Source organism: Lutra lutra, chromosome 8 (assembly GCF_902655055.1).
Source record: "Lutra lutra chromosome 8, mLutLut1.2, whole genome shotgun sequence".
NCBI lineage: Eukaryota > Metazoa > Chordata > Mammalia > Carnivora > Mustelidae > Lutra > Lutra lutra.
Genome location: NC_062285.1, coordinates 28213209 through 28238690, shown reverse-complemented (window position 1 = coordinate 28238690; position 25482 = coordinate 28213209). Strand labels below are relative to the sequence as shown.

Below are 25482 nucleotides of genomic sequence, written 5' to 3'. Positions count from 1 at the left end.
TGTAGGGAATGGGAAGCTCTTAGTTCCCCAAATCTATTCATGGGCCAAGAGAGATTTTCTTCCCAGGAAGGATCCAGAACGGGATGCCGGTTAGAGCATCAGGAATTTGTTTTGTCTGGGGACAAACTCTTTGACAGAAACAAGACCCTTGGGGCGCCTGGGTGGCTCAGTGGGTTAAGCCGCTGCCTTCGGCTCAGGTCATGATCTCAGGGTCCTGGGATCGAGTCCCGCATCGGGCTCTCTGCTCAGCAAGAAGCCTGCTTCCCTCTCTCTCTCTCTCTCTGCCTGCCTCTCCATCTACTTGTGATCTCTCCCTGTCAAATAAATAAATAAAATCTTAAAAAAAAAAAAAAAAGAAACAAGACCCTTACAGATCTTTCAAGGCATCGTTCATTGGTTTCTAATGCAGCCACTAGACAATCTAAAATTACATATGTGGCTCACATTTTATTTTTACTGGACAGCGAGGATTTTCATAGGGGCCACGGGCATGATTTATAGGGAGTCCCGTCTCTATTTCCTGCCTCTTCTGCATTTCCCCAGGCTGCAGCTCATGGGGTTGTGCTTATAACATACAAAAGCTGGAGGAGGGTGGACGGGAAAATGTCTGGCCATCACAGTTCTGTGCCTTTGATGAATTCGCAAACTGTGCTGGAAGTGAAGCCCTGACTGTATAACCAGCTCTCTTCTTCTCTTGGTGGAAAAGATGGATGGTTCTAGAACTTGCTCCCCTTAGCAGAGTTCTCCATCAGCAAGTCTAGATCCAGCCCAGGCAGCCAGATCCCATCTGCATGCACCACATGGCATGAATGTCTTTCTTTCTCCGGGCAGTATTCAGACACCCAGGAGCAGAGGCATCTCTCGAGCACCCTTCGGCTGTTGGGGGACCGTCTGAAGACAGATTAGGTTTAAGGCACCTCACATCTGAGCCCAGCGAAGGTGTGACTGAAATATATTGCCAGCCCTTAGGATGAAAAGAAGCCGAGGGCTTATCAGGGGCCATGTGAAAACCACTTGACCTCAACAGAACTTGAGATTTCCCAATGTCTGTTACAAAAGCCCAAAATAGATCGGCTTATTTTAACTTCAAAGAGCTTACTGTCTCAGGCCCTGGTGAACTAGGTCATTGAGGAGGAGGAGAAGAGGAGGAGGAGGAGTTGGAGGAGGAGGAAGAGCGCATTCACAATGGGTGCGGCTTCTGCAATGTCAAGGAGCACGGAGACACATCTGCACACTCGGGCCCCAGGCATGCTTAGAGCCCCGGCGGCCCCGGCGCTCCTGTGGGCTGCGCTCTCCCCGACGGGTAACGACAGTCACACCTCAGCCCTCCCACCTTCTGAAAACCTAAGTGGGATGCAGTTCAGATCTCATCCTCTACTCACAGCTCAAATGATCCCCCCCATCTTTTAAGGGGTAGGGCGCCTATCCCATTCACTGTTCCCGAGGAGCCCAGCTACCTTGAGAGCTGTATCTGAATTTTCTGCATGAGAGCTGTATCTGAATTTTCTGCATGAGAGTTGTATCTGAATTTTCGCCAGCCCCATATGGGCCTGTCAGCTCCTATGGCTTCTCTGCATCTTCCAAAATGACCAACAAGGAGTGAGTGTTAAAGTTATTGTTGAACTGATGATTTCAAGACCCTTTTAAATAAAGTGTGTGAGCAACAGGGATACATCGAGGGACCCTGGTTTTTGTTATTGTTTTTTTCCACTTCAAGATCTCATTCTTGAAATCCAGATTTCGCCCACATGCTTTTAAGTCAGCTATATTAGAGAACTTTACAAATCGCTGAAATGATGTTTTCAGTCAGTATCTTTAATATCTTATATGTCTCAAACAAGAAAATTCAAATTGTTGTTTCAATTCAACCTAAGAGAACACACAAGGACCATATCAAATAGCATCAGAATTCTCGCGGCTGAAATGATGTTTTCAGTCACTATCTTTAATATCTTATATGTCTCAAACAAGAAAATTCAAATTTTTCTTTCAATTCAACCTAAGAGGATTCACAAGGACCATATCAAATAGCACCAGAATTCCCGCCTTAGCATCCTACACGGGCACCTCCCTTCCATGGAAGTTTCTGAATGGCTACCGGCCACATTCACAGTTCCTCTCTTCCATAGATGCTAAGTTGTTTTAGAACTAAAAGAGTTACAGGGGATTATCCTGGTGGAACTGTTGGTTTTTTGGGTTTTTTGTTTGTTTCTGTTTGAAGACTTTCGATCCTAGAAGTTGGCCAGTGGACGTGTGACAGGTGGCCGCCTTGTCCCCAGCCAGGACATGCATTTGCAAGCGTAGGGCCAAGCGACAGGAAACTCACCATCAGCTCTGAGAGTGCGCACTGACTGGTCCAAAGCTGGTCATCATCACATTAGTAATTTAACAACATGTCAGTATCGAAACACTTGCCAGTATCAATCACAGAGCATTACTTGGTTTTTTGTTTTTGTTTTTATTACCTGCTTTTAATTTGTAACGAATTTTGCTATACATTCTCAACAAGAGGCATACCTGGCTCCTTGTAAAACACGCTCACCATAATAAGTAATAAGAAAATAAGTACTCACTGACCACACATATGTTCTTGTTTTGTATGTTTCAGTTTTTCAATCTTAGCACAGGACATTCAAGACCGCATTGTATATGCATCTTATAAACGGCTCGTGGTCAACTAAAGATTGTTACTCTAAAGGTTTTAACAACACTGTAACGCCAAATTGACTTCGCTTCAGAAGGTTTTAAACTGGCGTGAAGTACACACTTCAAAATGTAGGAACTTGCTTGCTTCACGCATTACGTCCACAGTGCTGTTCGCACTTTGATAGCATCTCAAGGCTTGACCTTTTGATCAGTTTCGGCTGCTGTGAGGCAGATGTGCAGTGTGTACCCGAGGCAAGACAGCGCTTCCCAGAGTGGACATTAGTTAGGGCATGCTTGCCTAGCTGATACACTTCCAAGCATGATGTTAGTTGAATGCTTTTTCTGAACATGGAGAACATTACCTTCTTCTTGAGGGACTGTTCCATTTCTTGTATGTGCAGGCTGCTGGTGACAGACGCCTTGCCATACTCTTGCTTTCTGATGAGTCTGTTTTTCCAATCTTCTTCCCCACTCTTCTTCAACAGCGCTAACCTGGGGGGGGAAACAGGCCAACCAAAAGGGGTTCAGCACTAAACCCTACCTTGTAACAGAAGCATAGTTTGGGTAAGTTAGTCTTTGGCCAAAACATGACCACAGCTACCTACTTTCAATCTTTTTGAGTTTCATTTATTCTGAACAAAGTCCTGTCTGGAAAATTAATACAAGCATCCCCTTTTCTAAGATGTCCCTTCCCCCAAATCTTAGCATCAACATTCCACCAGAGGAATTACCTTTGTTTTTTTCTTGCCCTTGGGCTGAGAACAAGGAGATGAAGGTAAACCATCCCCAGAGAAAAATGTTTTCTAGTGACCCCTTCTGGTCACTTTGTGAAATAACATTTAACAGCTATAGCTGGATGGACAGTACTCCTTTGCAGAGAATTTAGCAGAAATGGCTTTAAAAACTTAAAGCTATAAAGAACTGACAATCACTTAATATCTTTCAAGAAAAGGCAAAAGAAGATGTTTAAGATTTTCGTCTCTCTGTACTCTAAGCCCTGTTCTTTCCCTCCAAAGGTACTTGGTATCTCCAATCTATCTTAATATGGAAACTATTCTCTACAAACCTGTTTTAAATGTTTTAAAATGACTCCAACTTTCCTCCTGGGGAAAGCCACATACAAAAAAAGAATCTAATTAATTGGGGTTTTTTACCTAACCTACTTTAGCTCAATCTGATGTGACCTGGTACCAAGCTACCTAGATGCTACAGCCTGGGAAAAGGCTGTTTCCGTGAGCATAAGGTTTCTCCAGCTTGCTCTCCTATGATGAATGAAGCCATCTCAGGCACTGAGGTTGGCCAGACATAGGAAAGATGAAAGGAAAAAAAGTGATTACTAAACTCATTTCAGCTGCTGTTCAAACAATGTAAAGATTGGGGGGGGGGGGGAAGGCATTAGCCCCCGTCGTTCTTCTCTGCTGAGCCTGCTGGGTGGGGTCTTTTGAACATCCTAGTGCATGTCCATAAACGGCATACTTGAAAGTAGCACATCAGCTCTAGCCTGGCCGTGAACTCTGGCCCAGCAGCCTGGCATCCTTTCCTTGTTGGTAATTCTGGGAACTGGACTCAATGGTCTCTTAGGTCCCTTCTACTCAACTTCCTGACTCTGCTAATGAAAGTTTTCCTATGCAAATAAGAAAAACAAATTTTGTAGTACTTAAATAAGAATCTACTTCCATCTAAAAATTTGTACATAATCATACCTTGTCTATTCATTCAAAGAATGGAAAGTAAGCACGAAGAAAAGGAGTCCCCTAAAAGGGAAGGAGCTTCAAGCTCTGGACCTATCCCCTTTTCTTCCTTTTCCTTTCTGCTGTGTTACAGCACATAAGACCTCACACGACCATTCTATAAAACTGATACAATGCCACCTTACTGCGATATTGTGATTTACAATAAGAAATTTGTTCTTGGATTTCATCACCCTTCTGAGCCTAGAGCTGCTAAACCCCTTGAAATTTCCCAAGTGATGAGAATGACAGAGGTGTCTTTATATTAATCAGGTGACTTTAGGGAAGCCCTTAAGGATGGGGACTGGTGGCCAGGAGAACCAATCATGTATGTGACTGGAGGAGTGGGACTTACAGTCCTATTCCCTGACTTCTGCAGAGGGCAGAGTGGCTGGTGGTTGAATCAGCCACCAATGGCCAATGATCCAATCAACCATGCCTATGGAATGAGGTCTCCATAAATACCCAAAAGGATGGGACTCAAAGAGGATTGGAAGCTCAACGCCCTTTCTCTATACCTTACCCTATGCATCTCTTCCATCCAGCTATTCCTGTGTTATAACCTTCTATAAGAAGGTTGAGATCTAGTAAGGATGCTCTAGTAAATCAAACCCAAGGAGGGGGGTCACTGGAACCTCCAATCTGTAGCATATAGGGTCAAAAGTCCAGGAGACAACCTGAACCTTCCTCTAGCATCTGATGTGACAGTGTGTGTTAAGGGGGCATCCTTATGCAACAGAGCCCTTAACCTGTGGCATCTGAAGCCATCTCCAAGTAGACAGTGTCAGAATTTGCTGAATTGCAGGACTCCCAGCTGGGGTCAGAGACATGCTTGGTGGTGGAGGAAAATAACCCACGTTGGCAATTAGAGTCAAAATCCTAAGACAGGCCCCATTTGGCTGAGGGTTCCATTTAGCCCTGCATTCTATAGCATGTGATGTTTGACAGTGTTCTGCATGCTACCAGGGCCAGTTCATGTACTTGAAAATAAATGCTCAGTGCCTTCAGGTGTTTTCATCAGACTACACAATGATTTCTCTTTTTTCTAATTATTCTGAATGAATCAGTTTTATGCCACTAAGAAAAAATAACCAAATAAAATCAGATCATGAAAAAACAACTAGTATTTGCATAGAGCTTTCAAAGTATCTATGTACTTGCACAGAGTATTTCCAAGTATCTACAAGTGAGATTTTAAGAAAGTGAGCATGCCGGTATTTTTACACCCGAATGAAGAAGTACTTCCAACGTGCCATCTCATGAGAGACATTCATCTCCCCGATATTCTCCTTGCAAACTGGTCTCGGGGCCGGCTTCTGTCTTTTACTCTCCCTTTGACACAGACGGTAGTTCTTCATGTTGACCATCTACCTTTTTAATCGGATTTGATCCCAAGTGAGCTGAGAGAATCTAAAAAGTCAAATTCATCCCCATGAGCTGGGCTTATGGGAAATCCTGTGCTACAGTCTTTGAGGACATTCTTGAAACAAAGCTCCTGGGTGTCTGGAGCAATGAAAACATAAGCCAAATAACCATACGGTTTCCTTGATGGCTGCCCCGAGTGCACGTAAATCTGACTTAGAAAAAACAAACTGTGGACTCTACAATCACTTTATGGCCCACCTCATGCTCTACTGGTTCCAAAGAAACTGGAGATTATTCCTGAGGCGACAGACGAGGCATGAGTGCACACACAGGCGAAGGATTTCACTGACCGAGGTCACACTGCGTGTCAGGTGGGGAGGGGGGGCGGTTAGAGGGGAGGGGCAGGGAGATGCCGTGCGTAGGGAGGGGTGCCCTGCCTCCCAGAGCATGGCTTGTCTGTCTCCATTAGTGCATTAACTAACCAGACCCATTTGTGTCTGAATGTTTTAGAGACTGCATAGTATTCTGGGTTTCTTATAATGTTGGCTTTTTTCTCCCCTGTGATGGCCTTCATTTCAGGCCCCAAACCTGAAATCTTGCTTCTGGATGTGTTGGCAGGGTCTCATCAGGCACTTCCAAGGACTACAGGGTCAGCAGAATCACGTGGAACAACCACTATTTTAACTTAGGCCACACAGTACTTGGACCCTGCCCTGGCTTACCGAGTGCCAATGACGGCTAACTTAACGAATAACACACGCTGAAACTTATATGCATTATGGATTTTCTACTTGGTGATCCACAGGCCGGGAAGGGCACGAGACCTTTCCAAACCCTCCTCCTGTTATTCCACGACCCGCTGGTGGGGGCCGAGGAGCAAAAGGTCTGCTCCCACACAGGACTATGCAATTCAAACAACTGTCAGCGCTTTTCACATCCGCCAAGTCCGAGTGCTTTTTGCAGGGCTGTGATGCTGACAGCCTGGGCATCTGCTTGGTCTGAGGCGGGGAGCCCTGTGAGTGGCACTGGGTTAGCCTATTAACCCCAAGGCCTGGCTGGGGGCCTGGCTGTGTGCTTCCAAGCCCGCCCGGGGAAATGTCTGCCTCTCTCGCCAAGGCCCACACTGTCTCAGCAGGGAATGCTAGCCTGACAGGCCTGTGTTCAGCCCAGTCTAAGAGGCCAGCCTGATTAGAACGGGTTTTGCAGGCTCCCTGCCGTTGGGGCTGGGTCAAATGTGGGACAGGCAAACCATGTGCCCCTAATCTTAAGTCTGTTTTTTTTTTTTCCTTCCCTCTTTGAATCACCGGCACCCCACAGATTTCAGATAGGACAGACCAGCACAAATCAGTACTCCTATCAGATCTTGGTCTTGGCTGGTTTGCAGGCTGCTGGAGTGAGCTCCTGTGTCTTTTAAATGAAGACACATCAAAGATCAGAGAAGACTCCTGGGGCCCGAATTCTTACGTAAATCTGGGGGCCCTCTGGTGGCTGAAATCTTGAAATCTTGAGCAAGAGCCTCCAGTCCCTATGAGGGAAGCATGGACACAGGCTGGTGGGGCGGGGGTTGGGGAAAGCAGGAGAATGGAGGGGGGAACTCAGGGACCAGAGCGGGACTCTGCAGGGCGGACTGCTAGGCTGGTGAGGGCCAAGGGGCACATTCTTTGCCACTCTGGGAGTTCACCTAAGCCCTCACACTCCACCAGTTTCCCAGTGAGAGGATGGCTTTCTTGCCTTGTTTAGAAATCTTCTCCTGAATCCGAAAGCACAGCTACAGTTGCTTTGGTAACTGTGGATAAGGTTCCTAATAGCCTAGTATACTTCTAAAGAGGTCTCAAGGGTCTTACCCCTAAAGAACACACAATTTATTTGACTTAGAATAAGAAGTACCCGGGCGCCTGGGTGGCTCAGTGGGTTAAGCCGCTGCCTTCGGCTCAGGTCATGATCTCAGGGTCCTGGGATGGAGTCCCGCATCGGGCTCTTTGCTCAGCAGGGAGCCTGCTTCCCTCTCTCTCTCTGCCTGCCTCTCCATCTACTTGTGATCTCTCTCTGTCAAATAAATAAATAAAATCTTTAAAAAAAAAAAAAAAGAATAAGAAGTACCCGAACAGGGCCAATTTAAACCCAAATCATTTAGGCAGTTATGAAACAGTTGATTTTACTAATCCAGTGCAAAAAGCCAATGGGTAGCCTGAGTGGTGCTAGTTATGGTTCAAACTTGACATTGAGGACATCAGAAAAGAGGAAGAAAGAAAAGGAGCCTTTAGGGACATCTCCTTGAACAGCCAGCTTCCCCCAGAAGAGGAGAATACTGAGGCTTTCCTGTAATTTCTTAGTTGTTACACTCTTCCAAGTCCCAGTTATCAGAGTACAAAACAGGGACAGCATTGCCTCCCTTTAAGGGCTGCCTTCAGTACTAAGTGAGGTGGTCCATAAGAAATTCCAAGGGAAGGAGATGACCCCTGGTGTCCCTCAGAATGAAGGACTCAACAGGCCCACCTCCCAAGCAGGAAAGAGACGGATGCACAAGGCTGAGGAAGTGAAAGCTGCAGCTTTCTAAAAACAATGAAGGAAATCTGAGAAGTCCAGTCTCTACCTCTTGCTATAAGTCAGATGTGAACGTAGAATTAGAAATAAGCTATGCAAAGAACACATGAATTGAGAAAATCCACTCAGGAGGAGGTGAATCTTTTTCCCACCCCTGTCTCGCTGACACTTCAGTCCTCTGTTCAGTTTCCTAGTTGGAACACAGGTGAGCGGCTAACCCAGCAGCGTGAGTATACGACAATCTCACCCCAGCTACCCAGGGGAGGTTGGAGGCCAGCCCCTGGGGTCGGTCCCATCGCCCCCGTTGGGCTTTATTGGTCCTTGGAACCGAACTCCTACTTTGGTGAAACGGGGCAATCAGAAGTTAAAATAAAGTTTGAAAGTTCCACGTGATATGTTACATCACAAAAGGGGAAAAAAAAAAAAGGCCAAATAATATACAAAGAGCATTCTTATTTTAAATAGGTCAAGCTTCATTCTTTCTTTCTGAACAGAAGGGAGGATCAGAGCCCTGCTTCAGGAAAAACCACCACAGATGGACTATAAAGATAACACAGTTTGTGTTTTCAGCAAAGTACAAATAAAAATACTATCAACATAAGGGGGGAAAGATCACTGGTGATATATTTTCTAAGAGAAGTGTCTCTCATCCTTTATTAGCAGCTAAGCTCATTGTAAATTATGCTAATAGAAAATATACCAAATTTACCATAAACAGGCAGGTAAACCAAGAATTACTGCACAGTGGAGAGACACAAAACTTCTTCCTCGAAAGTCCAAAGTCCCAACAGACAGATTATACCCAAAGATGGGGATTCTCCTTTAAGAGCCTGTGAAAGAAGGGGGCATACTGGTATCTTTCACTGAAATTTTACCCCAGGAATATTTTCCCATGTATGAAACACCTGAACTTGTGTGTAAGTGGTATTTGTCATTAATTCCCTTAAATGATGTCTCTTCCTTCTCATCCAACCGATTATGAGGAGTAGGCTCTCTGGGATCAAATTCTCCCTGGGCCAGGTTTTGGTGGAGGAGGAATTCACACCAGCACGGGCCAGTGTCTCTGATTCAAGACCTCACTCCCATTTAGCTGATGGGGTATTATCTTCCCCTTCATCTAAGCCCCAGTCCAGCAGTCTCATCTACTGTGAATTTGAAACAAGTGAAGGCAAAAGTACGTAAGATTTAACAACCTTACTAATCTGTCGGTTGAGAAAGTCCCCGTCTATCTAACCTTTATAAGCATGGGGCTCAAAAAACTTGGACTTGAAAAGCAGAATGAGGAATTTTGATTGTGGTTTGATATATAGTCTTAGGCAGTGCAAAATGTATCCAGAAAAATCAGAGTGGCTGCTGTCTGGCAGAGGAAGAAAGCTTCCAAATGGCGGGAGGTGTGAAGGAAGGGTGCTGGCCGGCAGAGCGGATGGCGGACACGGCTGGGCTGGTCACCCTGGAAAAGTATAGAGATCTTTCTGCATCTAGTCTTTTTATCGCTATGACATCTTTTGCTGTTCAATTCCACAGTGGCTAAAGGCTAACAAGGAAAACACAGCCTGAAATATTTAGCCCTGGCTCCTTGTCCCTGTCCCATTTAAATATACCCTCTCAATCCTCCATTCGATTTTTGGAAATGAGGTTACAGTGTTACTGGATATTCCAATGTAATCTTTCACAGCTATTACCTGATATAAAAATTCTAAACAAGAGTCCTCCGTTTCCCTTTCTGTAGGATAAATAAAACTTGGGTTCTAATCCCAAAGACATCTGTCCCAAATATGGATTTATCCTCATTCCATCTACATACACTTTACATAGACAGTCATGAAGGCTTAAGTGCATTCAATTTGAAGCCACATGTCTGATGGGAAAGAGCCAAGATCATTGCTCCCATCATGGAACAGTGCAAGAATTTCATAGGAAAAAGAGAAAATGGAACCCCAAACAAATAAGTAAGCACAAGTCAGCATCCACTCATGCCCGTACCTGAGTCCAAAACTGGCACTCCTCCAGCGTCGCCGCCCCCTGTGTGCTCATGACGTCATCTCTGCCCATCACTTGGAGCTTTTCCTACCAGCAACATGTAAGCTCCACCCCCAGGAGAATTACTCTGCCATCATTCAATCACGTTACCTCTCTTTAATGGACATGGTTTTGCCGGCTGAATCGAGGATGCCCTCCACCACAGGCACTTTGATCTCTCCGGCAGCGAACATCGCACACGGACTCCGGGAGTATTTCTCCTGCCCTGGTTCTGCAGGATCTTGCTGCCTCCAGGACACGGGGGCTGCGGTGGGGGCCACAGTCTTCCCGGTAGCCAGACCCGTCTGCTCAGAAGGGGGCTCCCCGAACTCTGCAGCTGGAAAGAGAGGAGCCACGTCAGCATTCCCTCCTCCAGGCAGACATTCCTCCAGCTATCTACCCCGAGCCCCACACGTGGAGTGCTATCTGGGGGCGTGGGGGGTGTCACCCAATCTGCATGAATTCATGCCAATCTGTAGCACGCCATCCTCTGTGAGGAAACCAATCTGCCCGGGAGGTTTTGTGACAACTGGTCTTTTTCTGTGTGCAAGACACAGGAAGAGAGCTTTCACTACACACTACGGAATGCTTCTTCTCCTCCAAAACAATCCTTTTCACATTGCCAGTGGCCGGAATCACATGCTAAAACCACCAACGTAACTTACACGCCATCATTTTCTATCAGTGCAGAAGGAGAATGAAAGCCCCAAGTAGCGGAGCTTACCAGTCTGCGTACCAGGACCATGGAAGGAGTCTGGAAATCCACAGTCCTGGGTTCAAGTCCTCATTCCCTGTGCTTAACACAGCCCTTTGGGGTCACCAAGTCACAAAAGGGGCCAACAGGGCTAGCATTTCACAAGACTTATGTGAGTGAATCCTCGTGTGCGAGAGCTCTGGCATTCCTATTGTTGGAAACTGATCGATCCACTGAACAGGTCAGATTCAAGGGGAAGAGAAGTCTGGAGAAGAGTGGGATTCACTTGTGATTTGTAATCGATACGAGTTATAAACTGTCCTCCTACTTTAATTAAAAATAATCACAGACACACACAACCAATCAAGCCAATACCAAAAACCCAGGTGGTTTCTAAAACTTCCGGAGCAGTAACCTACCTCTTAGTGAAAACTTCCTTCTTGGGACATTCTCCATGTCGACCTTCTCTTCAAAGGGCTGCCTGTCCTTCAAGTCTGGGCTCCCCTGTGCGAGACTTTTACCCATGGAGAATTCCTTCAGCTCGTCACCAAGGTGGGCGACGGGAGGATGGCCTAGTTCCAGGCTGCCCTTTCTCGGAACGGCATATTTGGGTTCCTTATGGCTGTCTCCTTCCCGGACTCTGTTAAAGGTAGGGCAGGATGGCTCTGCTTCCTCGAAGGACCCGTACTTTTTACCACCATCTCCACCTGTCAAAACTCTCTTGCTTTCGGCCTCTCCAAACTCTCTCAACATTCCTCTGCTCCCACTATTCTCTGCTGAAGGCTGCCAGGCTTGGGACTTCAGGATGCTTCTAACCGGAGAATCTGAATTTTCTATCGAAGAAGGAAACTTATAGTCAGTGGCACTCGTGTTGTCGTCCACAGACAGCTTTGTCCGAAGATCCCCTGCGTACATCGGTGTGACCGTAGATGCCACAGTGGACACAGAGGTGTTAACAGTCGGTGAGAAAGGAATGAGCTTTCCACTTTGCACCTGGAAGGACATAGTTAAAGTGCAAAAAAGCAGATTCAAAAATACTATCTATATAAATCTCAGTTTAGGGACTGACATAGAATGAACAACTACACTGGGGGCAGTTTCACAGCTTGTCTTAGCAGGAAGATGTATTTTCTTTTTTTTTTTTTTTAATATTTTATTTATTTATTTGACAGAGAGAGATCACAAGCAGGCAGAGAGGCAGGCAGAGAGAGAGGGAGGAAGCAGGCTCCCTGCTAAGCAGAGAGCCTGATGCGGGGCTCGATCCCAGGACCCTGAGATCATGACCTGAGCTGAAGGCAGAGGCTTTAACCCCCTGAGCCACCTAGGCGCCCCAGGAAGATGTATTTTCTTAATCAAAATTAATCATTAATCAAAATCATCCGGGTGAAAAGCAGATTTCTCATCCTATTCTTTTCTCCATAATGGATTTATTCCAGATGATTTCGGCAAACAAATCATGAAAAGAAAAAGGTACTCGGCATGGCTATCTTTCTGAGGAAAGAAGTTATTACCAGACTCCCGAGAGGTCATACAGTTTATCAACTTAATTCCATCTAGGAGCCAACAGCGCCATCCTGCATTTTAAGAACATTCCCGCACACTGGATTAGACTTACAGTGTACCCACCTGTTCCACCTCCCCGAGCGTGACCGGCTGAGTCTGATAGCGAGCGCTCATTCTCCTCTGTCTCATGTCTATTCTGTTTCGGGTAGAAATAGCTTTTGAGACTGGCTGAGACAATTTGTTAAACAAGGCCAACTTCTCTGCTAAGCTTAGAGTGGAGGAGTCAGGTTCACCTTGTTCAGCAGAATCTTTGCCCTCATTTGCCTGGTCTCTGGCTAAAGCTTTGTGGTGAGCAGATGCCTGTAATCTGAAAGGGATAAACATTAAAAAAAAAAAAAATCAGTGACAGAGATCAACACAGACAAAAAGCCCACTGCCAAATTTTGAATATTAACTCTCTTCCAAGTGTCACTTAATTTTGAAAAGGACTGATTTCTCCCTACAGAAGTTGAAGACAGGTGTAGGCACTGTTTAGCTATTAACAAGCCCGTGAATAGCAGAGATTGTTACCAATGTCATGAAGGCAGAACTTTATATCTAAATTATTTCTAAAAAGTGAATTTCCTCGGGCGCCTGGGTGGCTCAGTGGATTAAGCCACTGCCTTCGGCTCAGGTCATGATCTCAGGGTCCTGGGATCGAGTCCCGCATCGGGCTCTCTGCTCAGCAAGAAGCCTGCTTCCCTCTCTCTCTCTCTCTCTCTGCCTGCCTCTCCGTCTACTTGTGATCTCTCTCTGTCAAATAAATAAATAAAATCTTTAAAAAAAAAAAAAAAAGTGAATTTCCTCTTTAAGAGACCGAAGTCAGCTTGGATATACCTTATCTTAGAGAGACGGTATATCAGTGGTATCAACAACAAATAAGGCTAAAAGAGAATCCCAAGGCATTATCTATGGCATGTCTAGACACTATCCAAATATGTGGTTCGGGGGTGCCTTGGAGGCTCAGTCGGCTGAGCATCCGACTCTTGGTTTCGGCTCAGGTCATGACCTCAGGATGGTGAGATCGAGCCTTGTGTCAGGATCCGCACTCAGCCCAGAGCCTGCCTGAGACCCTCTTTCTCCGTCTACCTCTGTCTCCTCCCCTCTACCCTGTTCTCTCTCACCCTCTCAAATAATTAAATCAATCTTTTTAAAAAAATAAACATGTAGTTCAGAGGTATTCTTTTCTTTTTATAGGACTAGGAAATAATCCAGTCACTCTGCCAATAATATATCTGGAACAAGGAGTTTCGATTTTCACTTACTAAACACAAATAGATCGATTTTAAAGATTCCTTCGCTCCTTCAGTGCATCATTTTCTCTCATAGCTTCCTACCACTTTTCTGAAAGGTACAGAGATCTGTAACTCCCAGCAACTTGAAAAAGGGCATTTCAGGTGCTGCGAAATCCCTCCAGCTTCTGGGTGGGAGAGAAGGCCTCCTATTGCCTGGTCACGGTGGATATTGGAAGGTTTATGACAACGTAGGTTGAGGCCACTGGCAAATCCAGTTCTCAAACCCAGTGGACAGCATATTCCGTGTGAACACCAGTGAATCACCAGTTCACAAGTTGCCCCAGACTAAAGAGCAGTAGACCCCTACCTCTCGGTGGGGCCAGACCTATTTCTGCACTGCCGTCTGACTTCCTTTAAACTTATTTTTGGCCCTTGTGTTTTGGTCCCTCACAGCAAAACAGGGGACACCTATGTGCCATAAGGACATACTTTCAAAACACAATTCAAAGCTTAGTAGTAAAACATCCAAGCTCAGACTCCATAGATAATTATTGTCTCAATCCCAAAAAGTCATGACCTTGTCTCTCTGTACATTAGAAAGAGATAGTTGTTTCTAGCGTGTATTCATGACTACAAGTGTTTACAAAAACCAGGGTATTACTAGAATTTCAACATTCATGTCGAGTCCTTATTTTCGTATTAACCTTTATTAAGTGCTAGTAATTTAGATGGAGGATGAAATTTCTTAGAGAAGACCGTGATTATGAAAAACAGAAACAAAACAAATGGATGAGTGAATTAGTGTGATCCTAGTTCCAATACATGTTGTAAGCAGGGAGATGAAAGGTTTCCTCATGCAGGCCTACAGGAAGTTAGCAGCGTCTGGCACTACGACAAAACAAAATGGCACCCATCCCCAAAGGCAACTCCTTGCATTGACTGGTTTCTCAAACACATGAAAGACATTCAGGATAATGAGATGCATCTGCTGTCTAGGACCTTTGGCCTGAGGGCCGCATGCAGCTACTTCCGTCCAGTACCTGGCAGGCTGCACAGTGCTCTTAGCTACACTGGGACTAGGAAGTCTCACCATTACAGGCTGGGTGGCCCCAGAGCACGAAGCAGGGATAGGTTCACTTTAAAGGCAATTGCCAAAGAAGGAACATTCATGAGGAGAGAGAAGAAAAGAAGCGTTAAAGGAAAACATAGTTTTAAATTTCAGAAACCGTAAATATTTTAACAAAATTATTTATAGGTACTCTGGGGGAAATTACCAAAGAACTTGAAAAGCAATTACAAACTGAGGAACTAAGAGACAGAGATGATGCAAAGTAAATGGAGTAAGATTAGGTTTTTAAAGCTTGGAAAGGATTTACCCTGACTTCAGAATAAATGTCTGGATTTTTTAAAATAACTTAAGAAAAAGCTAATATCAGCCACCAGCAAATCAGTAGATTACACTCATGTGTTAGAATGTTGTACTCAGCCAATTTTGTGGAAAATCAGTATCCTCCTATAACCTACACACACATCAAAGTAGCTTCAGGGAGCCTTACAAGGTGATAATTTTTGTTTACATTTACTCTTTTGCTCCCACGAGTAGTTGCTTCTTGGTAAATAACAGCTCCTCAAACATTAAAAAACAAAAGAACTAGGGCACCTGAGTGGCTCAGTCACTAAGTGTCTGCCTTTGGCTCAGGTCATGATCCCAGGGTCCTGGGATCAAGCCCCGCATCGAGCCCCGCATGGGGCTCCCTGCTCGGCGGGAAGCCTGCTTCTCGCTCTCCCACTCTCCCTGCTTGTGTTCCCTCTCTCACTGTGTCTCTCTCTGTCAAATAAATCTTTTTTAAAAAATTTTTAAATTTTAAAATTTAAAAAAATAAGAAAAAATAAAAAACCAAAAGAGCTGATCTGCTCAGAGTTCCTAATGAACACAAGAAGTACCCCTCCACAGACACACCAGGAAGCTGAGGAACAGCTGGGTAAGGACGTGAGCAGCTGCTCTAACAACAGGCCCACAGGTGTGGGCTGCAACACAGACGCCTCTTGGGGTGTCCATGCCCTGAATGAGATGAACACACTTTCTCCAGGAAGGCTGCGTGTGGGTCTGGGGTGGAAGCATGAAAACCATTTCTAAAAACCCAATAAAAGTTTTCACTTGATTGAAGCAATTATCTCTGAATGAATTAGTTTGGGAAATTCATTCTGAACATATTGGAGTGGACTACTCAAGTACTGGAAAGTCCTCAAATTTCCAAGGAATTGTTTACGGTTTTTTGGTGACTATTTAAAAACAAATTAAAAAAACAAAAACAAAAACAAAAACAAAAAACCCTCCAACCCCTTATCTTTTTGAGACAGCTGCTGAAATGATATCTGGGGTTTGCCTGAAAATGAGGCAGGAGGACAGGTGAAGTGGATGGGGTTTTGGGAGAGCAAGACTGGCCGGGCTGCTGACTGTTGAAACTCGGTGGTCAGTACACTTGGGCTCATTATGTTAATCTCATGGTTTAAATTTTCCACTGTGAAAAAGATTAAGAGAAAGGCACAGACCAAAAAAATTAAAATTCGTCTTGAGGTTTTTCTAGGAGATACAACAGGCAACACACCCTGTTACAAAGTTCAGAGACACCACAGGAAGGAAAATCCCGGATTGTGAACATCTCTGTGGAGTCTAACCGAACCATCTCCTGATCGCTTCAGTTTTCCTTAAAAGTCTTTAAATCTTTTTCTTTCTCTTTTTTTTTTTTTCAAGAAAACTTTTCAGCCAAGGCCCAGAGGTCAGGAGGAGGGACTTACGTGGCTGCAATGGCCACCTCCTCGGTGGTAACGGGCTGGGTGTGGGATCGGTCCTGGAGCCGCCGCAGCCTTTGCTCCACAGCCGCGTTTCTGGAGCGTCGCTTAGGAACGTTTTTCTCATCAAATGATTTTTCCATTTCCTGAGATCAGAAACGATGTGGAATCCTTATATGTTTGTGGAAAGGGCACTGGGGCTGCAGGGTCTCTGCTCTATTCCCTGACAGGGCCCCCCAGGAGGGACCCCCTGTGAGGCAGATGTCATTCTCAGGAGAGTGAACCTGTGTAGTGTCAGGAGGTGGGGGTGGGGGTGGGGACGTGGGTAGGGAGGTCTCACCAGCCAGGGGCTGAGAGGCACGTGGGCCAGGCCAGGCGGGCCGGAGGGCCCCGTGCAGGGAGCAGGGGACAGTTTCACTTCAGGCACCTCAGTACACCTTACCCTGAAAAGCAGCCTCTTGGCAGCGACACTCAGCTTGGCTCGTTCGTCTACCTTCTCTTCATCTGTAAGAGGCCACAAAATAAAAATTGAACATTATTAGAAAAATGTAGGTGAAGTCTCTGAAAAGTTTCCCAAGCCTGACCCTGGAAATCCTTTGAATGTAAGAATGGATGTACCAAAGATTATAATTGGCAATATTTTCCCCCTGGAGGGATCCCATTCTTCTGCTCAGTGAAAAGGTGCTAATTTCCTTTGCAATTAACCAGACAAAACTTGGTCTGGACAGGAAATCTCTATGACAATATTTGAACAATTAAGGTGTAAGAACAGATTTTATGAAAGGAATTCTTTATTGTTACATAGTGACAAGAAATTAACAACAAAAAGCTGCTGCTTTAGCAAATCAGTTAATTTCAGTATTATTCATTCTATAGTTCTAACTCTCTTAAAAATAAGGAAAAACTCACCCGAGAATCTCAACTAGGTTTTATTAGAGTCACAGAGAGAAAACCTGCAGCAAAGAAATCAGTAGACTCCAAAATTTCATCCTCTCAAAAAAGCAGAATCTTACAGAAACCTAATCTGGGTGAGATGACAGAGAAGCGACAAAAGGAAAACAGATACTTGCCCTCCACGGCCAGCATTTCTGAATGCGAAGCAGACCTAGGAAAGACATTAGGCAAATAATAATAACAAAAAATTAGCTGGTGGGAATAGAAGATCCAAATAAAACATCAGATGAAAAGTTAAAGCAAAAGTAAAAATTCAATCGAACTCTTAAAGAATATCATCCTGCTAGCAATCCTCGTTGTGAATACACAGATACAGGTGTTAACGGACACAGTGCAGTGTGTGTGCACACAACCCAGCCAGGTGCACACCTCGTGGAGATAAATCAGAACCGAGTGTGACTCATTAAACACGACTGGTCAGTTTGTACGCAAACCTCATCCTCTCTAAGCATAGGACCGTGTAAAACTCAGATACGACAAGTAGACAGACATTTAGAAAGTGAGTGTAAAATCCCTAGTTCTTTGCACGGGAAAATCTGGGGAATACTCACTGTGGTTTCTAATTCAACGAGGGCATAAGAAATGAAAAACAGTAAACGGAGAAAAATAACGTCTCACTCCTTACCCTCTGAACACAAAGTAAAACTGTACTGCGATACTGTTGCCACGGGCAGCATTCTTTAAAAATACATATATACAAGCCACATAAATATCCCTTATAGAGTAGATAGAGGAACGATGGAATCACCACAACCCATTTTAAACATCGCCAGGACTGTCCCTGCGGGCAGATCCCGTTCGATGGCTTTTACGTTCCTGGACTACAGAACTACACATCACGCGTGCCTACCTATCTGATTCCTTTCGTTCGGCTGAGGTTATAGGTTGAGTTCTAAATCTCTCGGAAGTTTTCCTACTTTCACCAGGAGAAAAATAGCGTCTTGGTTTCCGGGACCCTCTTTCCCGTTCCACACCGGTAGGCAAGCCAACGCCTTCGGTTGACCTCTCCACCCGGGGTTGGCTTTTAGAATCATTGGGAGGGAGTGCACAGAAGGGAAACGAGAGACAGAGAGAGAGAATAAAGCAAAGGTTTATGCATCTCAGTGAGGCAAGGCTCAGACACCGCCAAATCCCGCCACATGCCCCGACCATGCACTTGAAGGAGGGGGAGCAGTCCAGCGACCCAGTACTATAGCTCCCTGTTAGTAGGCAGAAGCAGAATGGTAGTTTTCAAGCCATTTCCTGTACGGTCTGCCCTGCACCCTGGTGAGCTAAGCTAATAGGACCCAATGCGGGACACACCACAAGTGGCAAAGTGAATAATTCTGCCAAGGGCGTGCAAGTGACACATCGGGAGGGCGTGTGAAACATCACCTACAGTTCAGGTTTCTTGCTGGCATGGACAGACTCCAGAAACGCATTTCGGAGCTGGGCGACAGAGACCTTCGTGTCCAGCACGCCGACTTCTGGGGGGGGCCCTTCAGCTTTGGAACTCTGCGGCTCCGGTTCTTGCCTGGACGCGGGGTCCTTACCCTTCAGGGCCTGCAGCTCAGGGGGGCCCGTGTAGTCAGACAGGGAGCGGGTGAGGACCCTGCGTTTCTTCACCAAGGCTTCCTGTCTGTGGCCTGTCGCCCTGGCATCTTGTGACACGGGCTGGCTCTGAACGTACAAGACCATCTCGTGTCTGCTTATCCTCTCAGTGGGCGGTTGCTGAGCGGGAGGCGGGTGTGACAGGCTCTCTGGTTCCTTCTGATGTTCTGAGGGCACTGCGCTCCCAGCAGGCTTGCCGACGTCCTCGTTTCCAGAGGGGTCTTCGTGGCTTCGCGTAAGCCCATGGTCCTCCAACGCCAAAAGTGATTTCCTGCTTTTCTCGAGAGCTTCGGTGAAGAGCATATCTTCCTCCGCTTTCGATTCACAAATATGGAGAACTGGGGTATCCCTTCTCTCGCTTTCTAGAACCTTCAAGGTGGAAGGCTTTCTGACATTCTGGGTGGCGGACCCCCCCCAGCTGCATTCAGACACGTTTTCTGGGATCTCTGAGGTCACCAGCGTGGCCGTGTGAATGGGGTCCGCCGGCTGGACGTAGCCTCGGATCGGCTGTCCCGCGGAGCTGGCTGCCTTGCTCAAGACCCTATCAAAGGCCGAATTTTCTGACTGAAAGGACGAGCAATGGATGGGCACTGGCTGATGTCTCCTCTGAGTGAAGGGCTCGGAGGCCACCTCAGGGCTGCTGCGAGCACTCTCCTCTTTCACCATTTTTTCTCTAACCTTAACTCTTTGAGAAAGAAAAAGGATTTAAGTTGCAAAATGCAGTAACCGCTTCATGGGGAGAAAGCATGCGTGGATCCCAGACTACCCGTGAGTGGAAATCCACCCAAAGGCAGAACCCCCGGTGACAATGCATTTCTGGTGGTTCACATCAGAAACTCACTGCCGGCCGGGTGAAGGATTTCGAGCTTCCAGATGTGAGTACGCCAGTGTGGCAACAAACTCACTCTGCCCTCCGTAAAGCTGAGACGGCTCAGATGCCGTCCTGGGGGGGAATGGCTGCCTTCTGACTAAACGAATGACCAGAAGCCACAGAAAAATCCATTAATATACACCACCAGTATGCATGAGGGCACATCGAGGCTGTTGGTGGGAATCTGTGAACACTACACATACAGGCCTGGTGTGTGGACTCTGGGCAGGGGTAGTTTCCAAGTATACACACACCTATGGACCAAATGTAATAATTTCACTGTCTCCTGGAAATTTAAGAACATTTGTGATTTTTTAAAATTTTTTAAATGGAGCTCAAGACACAACACACAATCACCCCTTTCAAGCACTCAGCTAAACATTCCCAAGCGTTTTCATGCAATGCAGACTGTATCCATTCATTCCTAAGACATGTGACCAGTTTGGACATCATTACGACCAAGCATTATAGTACCAAGAAGACTGTTAGAGAAAAGATATTTGTTGAGAGAACAGAATGAACGTTTACTCCCCTTCGGAATTGCTAGTAGGCCCTTAGCTAAAAACTAAAGTGAAAAGAGATCGCTGTTATTTCTGAAGCTATTTAAATTGCTGAGAGCTAAAGTGAAATCCAGTTGAAAAGCTACAAAATCTTACTCTACTGCTGCAGAAGCCAAGTAGCCAAGAGCTCTGGCTGGGGCACCTAGGAGACCTCGGTTCAAAACTGGCTCAGCCAGTTCTAGCTGTGTGGTCTGAGGCAACTTACCTGGCTCAGTTCTTTGCTTTTAAATGGAAATCCTAGTGACAAAATGTAATGTGATGTTGGCAAAGCACTTGGATGGCTTAGTACTAAGTACTCTTAGCGAAGAGTAACCATTTAATAGTGTTAGCTAGTACTTATCTCTGCTTTCTGAAATGCCACATAGTGAGAAAGGAGAAACCACTGAAGCTGTTCAAGAATGGATTATTAATTGGCAATAATCCTTAGAAAGTAAAACACATTTTTGGAGTGGGAAAAGTGATTTCTTGGGGGACTATAAACACTCATGTACTGAAGATCAGTCAGCAAAAATACTTATTTATACTTTTGGAAGAGAATATTTCCTTAAATGACAAATGCACCCTGCTAAATTTGATATCGACTCCTACGTATATTTCAACAACAGATGCAGGATATCTACATATATTTCGTTAACAAAAAATTAAACACACACAAAAGGCAGTTACACACACAAAAGGCAGTTTCCCCCAAGGAGGGGGGAAAAAAGGCATTCTAAGTTATTTTTTTTCCCAGAGACTAGCCAGTGTTGGAGGTTTTCATATTTATAAGCTTTGTTAATCAAAAGAAGACTGAAATGTGGTTCAAGTTCTCCTGTGGAATGTGTCCTTCTAATCAGAGACAATCTGAATGTTGTCTCCGCTGAGAACAAAGTGACTGTTAGAAACTCAGTATATGGGTGCTTTGTCCTGCCAGAAACTTATTCATTCTCCCTCCTTCCGCCTCTCCCTGCCCCCAACCTTAAAAATGAAATGATAGGGGGGGTTTTGTCTGCCTTTAAAAGCACATGCCCTAAGGTCAGCTGATAAAAATTAACTATTGGTTTAGACACAAGGAGCCGTGAAAAGGAGGAGGCTGGAAGCGCTTGTCCAGATGGGACACTCCCTGGTTAGTTAGTGAGACTCAAGAGGATAGAAACCAGGAGGAGTCTCACTACTGCCCCCACTTGGCGGTATGCAGGTTGGTGAGAAAGGAGAAAAGCAAGACGTGTCATCAAGAAGATCTTCAAAAAGAGGAAAAAACAGGAGGGGGAAATACGATTAGCAGGGATTAGGGCAATGGGAGGAGAAAAGCAAACGTTCAGAAAGAAACTTCCAGCAGCCCCTGTGAACACATCATTGTCAAACGCACTGCCATGAACAGAGGGCAAGAAGAGAGTTAGCGTTGGGTAATGTGTGGAACAGCAAGGCAAGTCAGCAGGGAAGAAGCACTCACTACGAGGAAGCCAAGAGGTTCAGCTGGGCATATACCTGGAAGGCCAGTTGATAAGAGAAGGTGTGTCCCCTTCGGAATCTTTCTGGAGAAACCACTCATGTTTGGGTTTCCCGGTACTATTGTGTACAAAAGACAAAACTTCAGATAATTTCTACTTGAACGTCAACATCAACACAGGTACAGACAATTATAATCTGAAACCAGAAGGCTGATTTCTGTTAAGTCAAGACTAATCCTGGCTTTCGGAAAATGTATAAGTGCATTTTGTCAAAGGGCTTACATTCACTTCACGAAACTCCCAAGGACATGTGGCCCATTACTAAACTTAAGAGAAATAAATCTATCCAAAGCCACCACATAAAGTGTTTTCCAAGTAACCTGAAAGTATTAGGAGTCTGTTATACTCACACTCTCCCCACAAATACCAGACAATTTTCTTGTAAGAAGTTGGATTAAATGTCAACTCATCCTCTATTAAGTTTTGTCAAGGGACATTGGTAAATAGCCAAATACAAAGATAGCGTCCATGCAAAACAACACATACCAAATAAAGGAAATCAATAAAAAGAAATTCAATGAGATCATATCTTTAATTGCTCTTATATATTTGCCTTTTCCATCTGTCACTGAATAACGCAACCAACGTAACAATGACATAACCAATACCAATTCAGGGCAATTCGATAAATGTTGAGTTCCTACTATGTATTAAACCCTGAACTAGACTCTGAGAAGTAACAAAGGGGACCCGGGCATCACCCCAGCCATTAAAAAACTTACACTATGGCAGGCCAGATAACATAGGATTTATACATTCATCCCTCCACACACGATCGGATATTACGCAAAGTTGGATGTGAGGAAGGAATTATGCTAGGCTGAAGATATTTTAGAACAGGCCAGAAAGGGGCGCCTGGGTGGCTCAGTGGGTTAAGCCGCTGCCTTCGGCTCAGGTCATGATCCCGGGGTCCTGGGTTCGAGCCCCACATCGGGCTTTCTGCTCAGCAGGGAGCCTGCTTCCTCCTCTCTCTCTGCCTGCCTCTCTGCCTACTTGTGATTTCTCTCTGTCACATAAATAAATAAAATCTTTAAAAAAAAAAAAAAAAAAAAAGAACAGGCCAGAAAAACCCTGTGGCAACCACGTAAAGCAGGACACAGGAGGAACAAACCACTGATGTGTATCATTTTACGATGCAGAAAGAGAATGTTTACCAGCTCAGAACCATACCCTTGTAAGAGTTTTTCAATACAAGGCTAGAAACCCATTTTAGCTCAAAGCAGTATCCAAAAAAAAAAAAGAACGATAATTACAATAATCTGATTTTTCTAAAAATCATTTTAGTTCAAGTTTTAGCTGAAGCTGATAGGTAAGAGCCAATCTGTAACCACTGCCCTACCTTTTGCTGTGACCACTGAAATCTGTCACATTCTAGCCTTGGTTATCCCCCTGCCTTTCTACACGGGAACCTGTCCACCCACCTCCCTACCCCAGCATCACAGCAATTCAGTCTGGTGAACAAAAAATTCAGATGTACGGAAAGCCGTTTTATTTCCAACTATAAAAGGTCTAATTTCTCAACACTCATTTCAGCATAGGATTAGTTAGTCTACCATCAGCAGCTAAGAAAGGAGGGGATTCCTCAAGCACGGGATACAGTGGAAGGAGAGGGAGCAGCTGATATTTGCTACTGAAAACCACCCAGTTAATATAACGAATATGCCCACCTCACAAAACTATTGTAAGACTCAAATGCGTTGTGTGTAACAAAATGCTTTGTAAACTGTGAAGTGCTATACAAATTTCCGAACAGAGTTTTCATTGATAAGACTAGAACTTGGCCAGCACCACAAAATAAATAAATCGATAAACAGATAAATAAATAAAATAAAAATTAAAAATGATCAGGGGCTTGTTTAAGAATATGTTGGGTCAGCATCTGAAAAGCGCCAATCATACAGACATGGGAGGCTGGCTGGGTTCCATTTATTCATTACACCACAGGTATGGAATTAGCCAAAAAACCAACATCCTACTGTATGTCTCTGAGTTACTGCTTCTATATTGTAAAGAGATGAGACATACAGAATCTGAATTCAAAAGTTGTGTGATTTTCAGGAACGTGCTTCCAGCCTCAACCAGGAGGACGAGTCTGTCTTGAGTCAATTTGCATCAGGAGTGAAATAGAACAGTATTTTGCAAAATTAGGCACTAAGATCCTTGACATTGGCTGAGGCGCTTAGCTGGGTGATACTTTTGGCCATCAGAACCAGAAAAGAGGGAGAGAGGGGGTGGGGAGACACCTAATCTGGACACTTTCTGCCCATGGGCTGTTCTGGGCACGCCCACCCACTGACCAGCAGCATGTGCTCGCTCCTCTATCCTCTTTCTCTCCAACAAGCAGCATCTGCTACAGGTGATCCCTCCCTTCACCCGACTCAGCAGCCTTCTTGGTCTCCTCCTCCCCCGCCACCATCTGCATCTCTAGAGCTTGGGGTGCCCAAGACGGGCTTCTCTCCTCCTCCATCGACATTCAGTGCCTTGATGTTCCCATCTGGCTTTCACTTCCATGCTGACCTTCCCTTCAACTCCAGCCTTGGACTCTACTGGCCACTGGAAGTTTTCCATTTGGATATCCTGCTTCTCCCTCTTCCATTCCCCCTGCCGGTGTTCCCTCTCTCACGGTCTCTCTCTGTCAAATAAATAAATAAAATCTTTTTTTTTTTTTTTAGATGTATATTGGGGCACGTGGGTGGCTCAGTGGGTTAAAGCCTCTGCCTTCAGCTCGGGTCACGATCTCAGAGTCCTGGGATCGAACCCTGCATCGGGCTCTCTGCTAGGCGGGGAGCCTGCTTCCCCATCTCTCTCTGCCTGCCTCTCTGCCTACTTGTGATCTCTTGTCAAATAAACAAATAAAATCTTTAAAATAAATAAAAATAAAAAGATAAAAAATGTATATTAACTGGCTCAGATCACAAGCTGGTGAAGAAAGGCTGGGGCTTGAACCCAAGTATTGTGAGACCCTGCCCAAGTCTACACCTTCTCCTCCAGCAAGTGCTCTATAGGCTTTCAATTCTGGAAAATGAATGGATAATGAATGAGCAACCCCTCTCTGGCTTGAGTGAGAAATAATGGCGTTGGGGCACCAGTATTCGCATGCTCTGGGACTAAGCAAGGAAGGCACCAAGGGTGTCTTGGCCACACCCACACCCCCGACTGGATGGAGGTCTCTTGGCTGTGCCTGTTCCACCTTCAGCAGAGAGCCTGGAAATTTCCTGTAAATCCTACAAAACCCAATGATCTTCTCCCTGTTTTTTCTCCAAATGCACAACGTGAAATCAAAGGAGTCTGGAAGCAAAGAGCAATTTAGCTTGGAGGGCACTCACTGCTGAGGAGCGGGTGGGAGAGGGTGCAGGGGCCCAGACCTGGCAAGACGCACGAGACCTTTTCTCCTTCCCCCACCAAAGCAATCTATAGCAGAAGATAAGTTTAAGAATCAACCATCTGGA

At 45.2% G+C, this 25482-nt stretch overlaps 1 protein-coding gene across 14 annotated transcripts in view; it reads right to left on the bottom strand.

The window, feature by feature from the left end:
* SVIL (supervillin) overlaps positions 1 to 25482 on the bottom strand; it is a 228838-nt gene that overhangs the window by 43446 nt on the left and 159910 nt on the right. For 7 of the 14 annotated variants that reach the window (XM_047743510.1, XM_047743511.1, XM_047743509.1 and 4 more), the window contains 11 exons: positions 22011 to 22091; positions 18901 to 19797; positions 18373 to 18543; positions 17639 to 17673; positions 17011 to 17072; positions 16575 to 16714; positions 14816 to 14911; positions 12625 to 12868; positions 11418 to 11991; positions 10416 to 10641; positions 3009 to 3138 (listed from right to left, as the gene is read on the bottom strand). In XM_047743510.1, coding sequence (XP_047599466.1) covers positions 3009 to 3138; positions 10416 to 10641; positions 11418 to 11991; positions 12625 to 12868; positions 14816 to 14911; positions 16575 to 16714; positions 17011 to 17072; positions 17639 to 17673; positions 18373 to 18543; positions 18901 to 19797; positions 22011 to 22091 — 2656 coding nt within the window. The remainder of the gene's footprint in view (positions 1 to 3008; positions 3139 to 10415; positions 10642 to 11417; positions 11992 to 12624; positions 12869 to 14815; positions 14912 to 16574; positions 16715 to 17010; positions 17073 to 17638; positions 17674 to 18372; positions 18544 to 18900; positions 19798 to 22010; positions 22092 to 25482) is intronic. The other 7 variants (XM_047743505.1, XM_047743512.1, XM_047743508.1 and 4 more) reach the window with 6 other exon arrangements.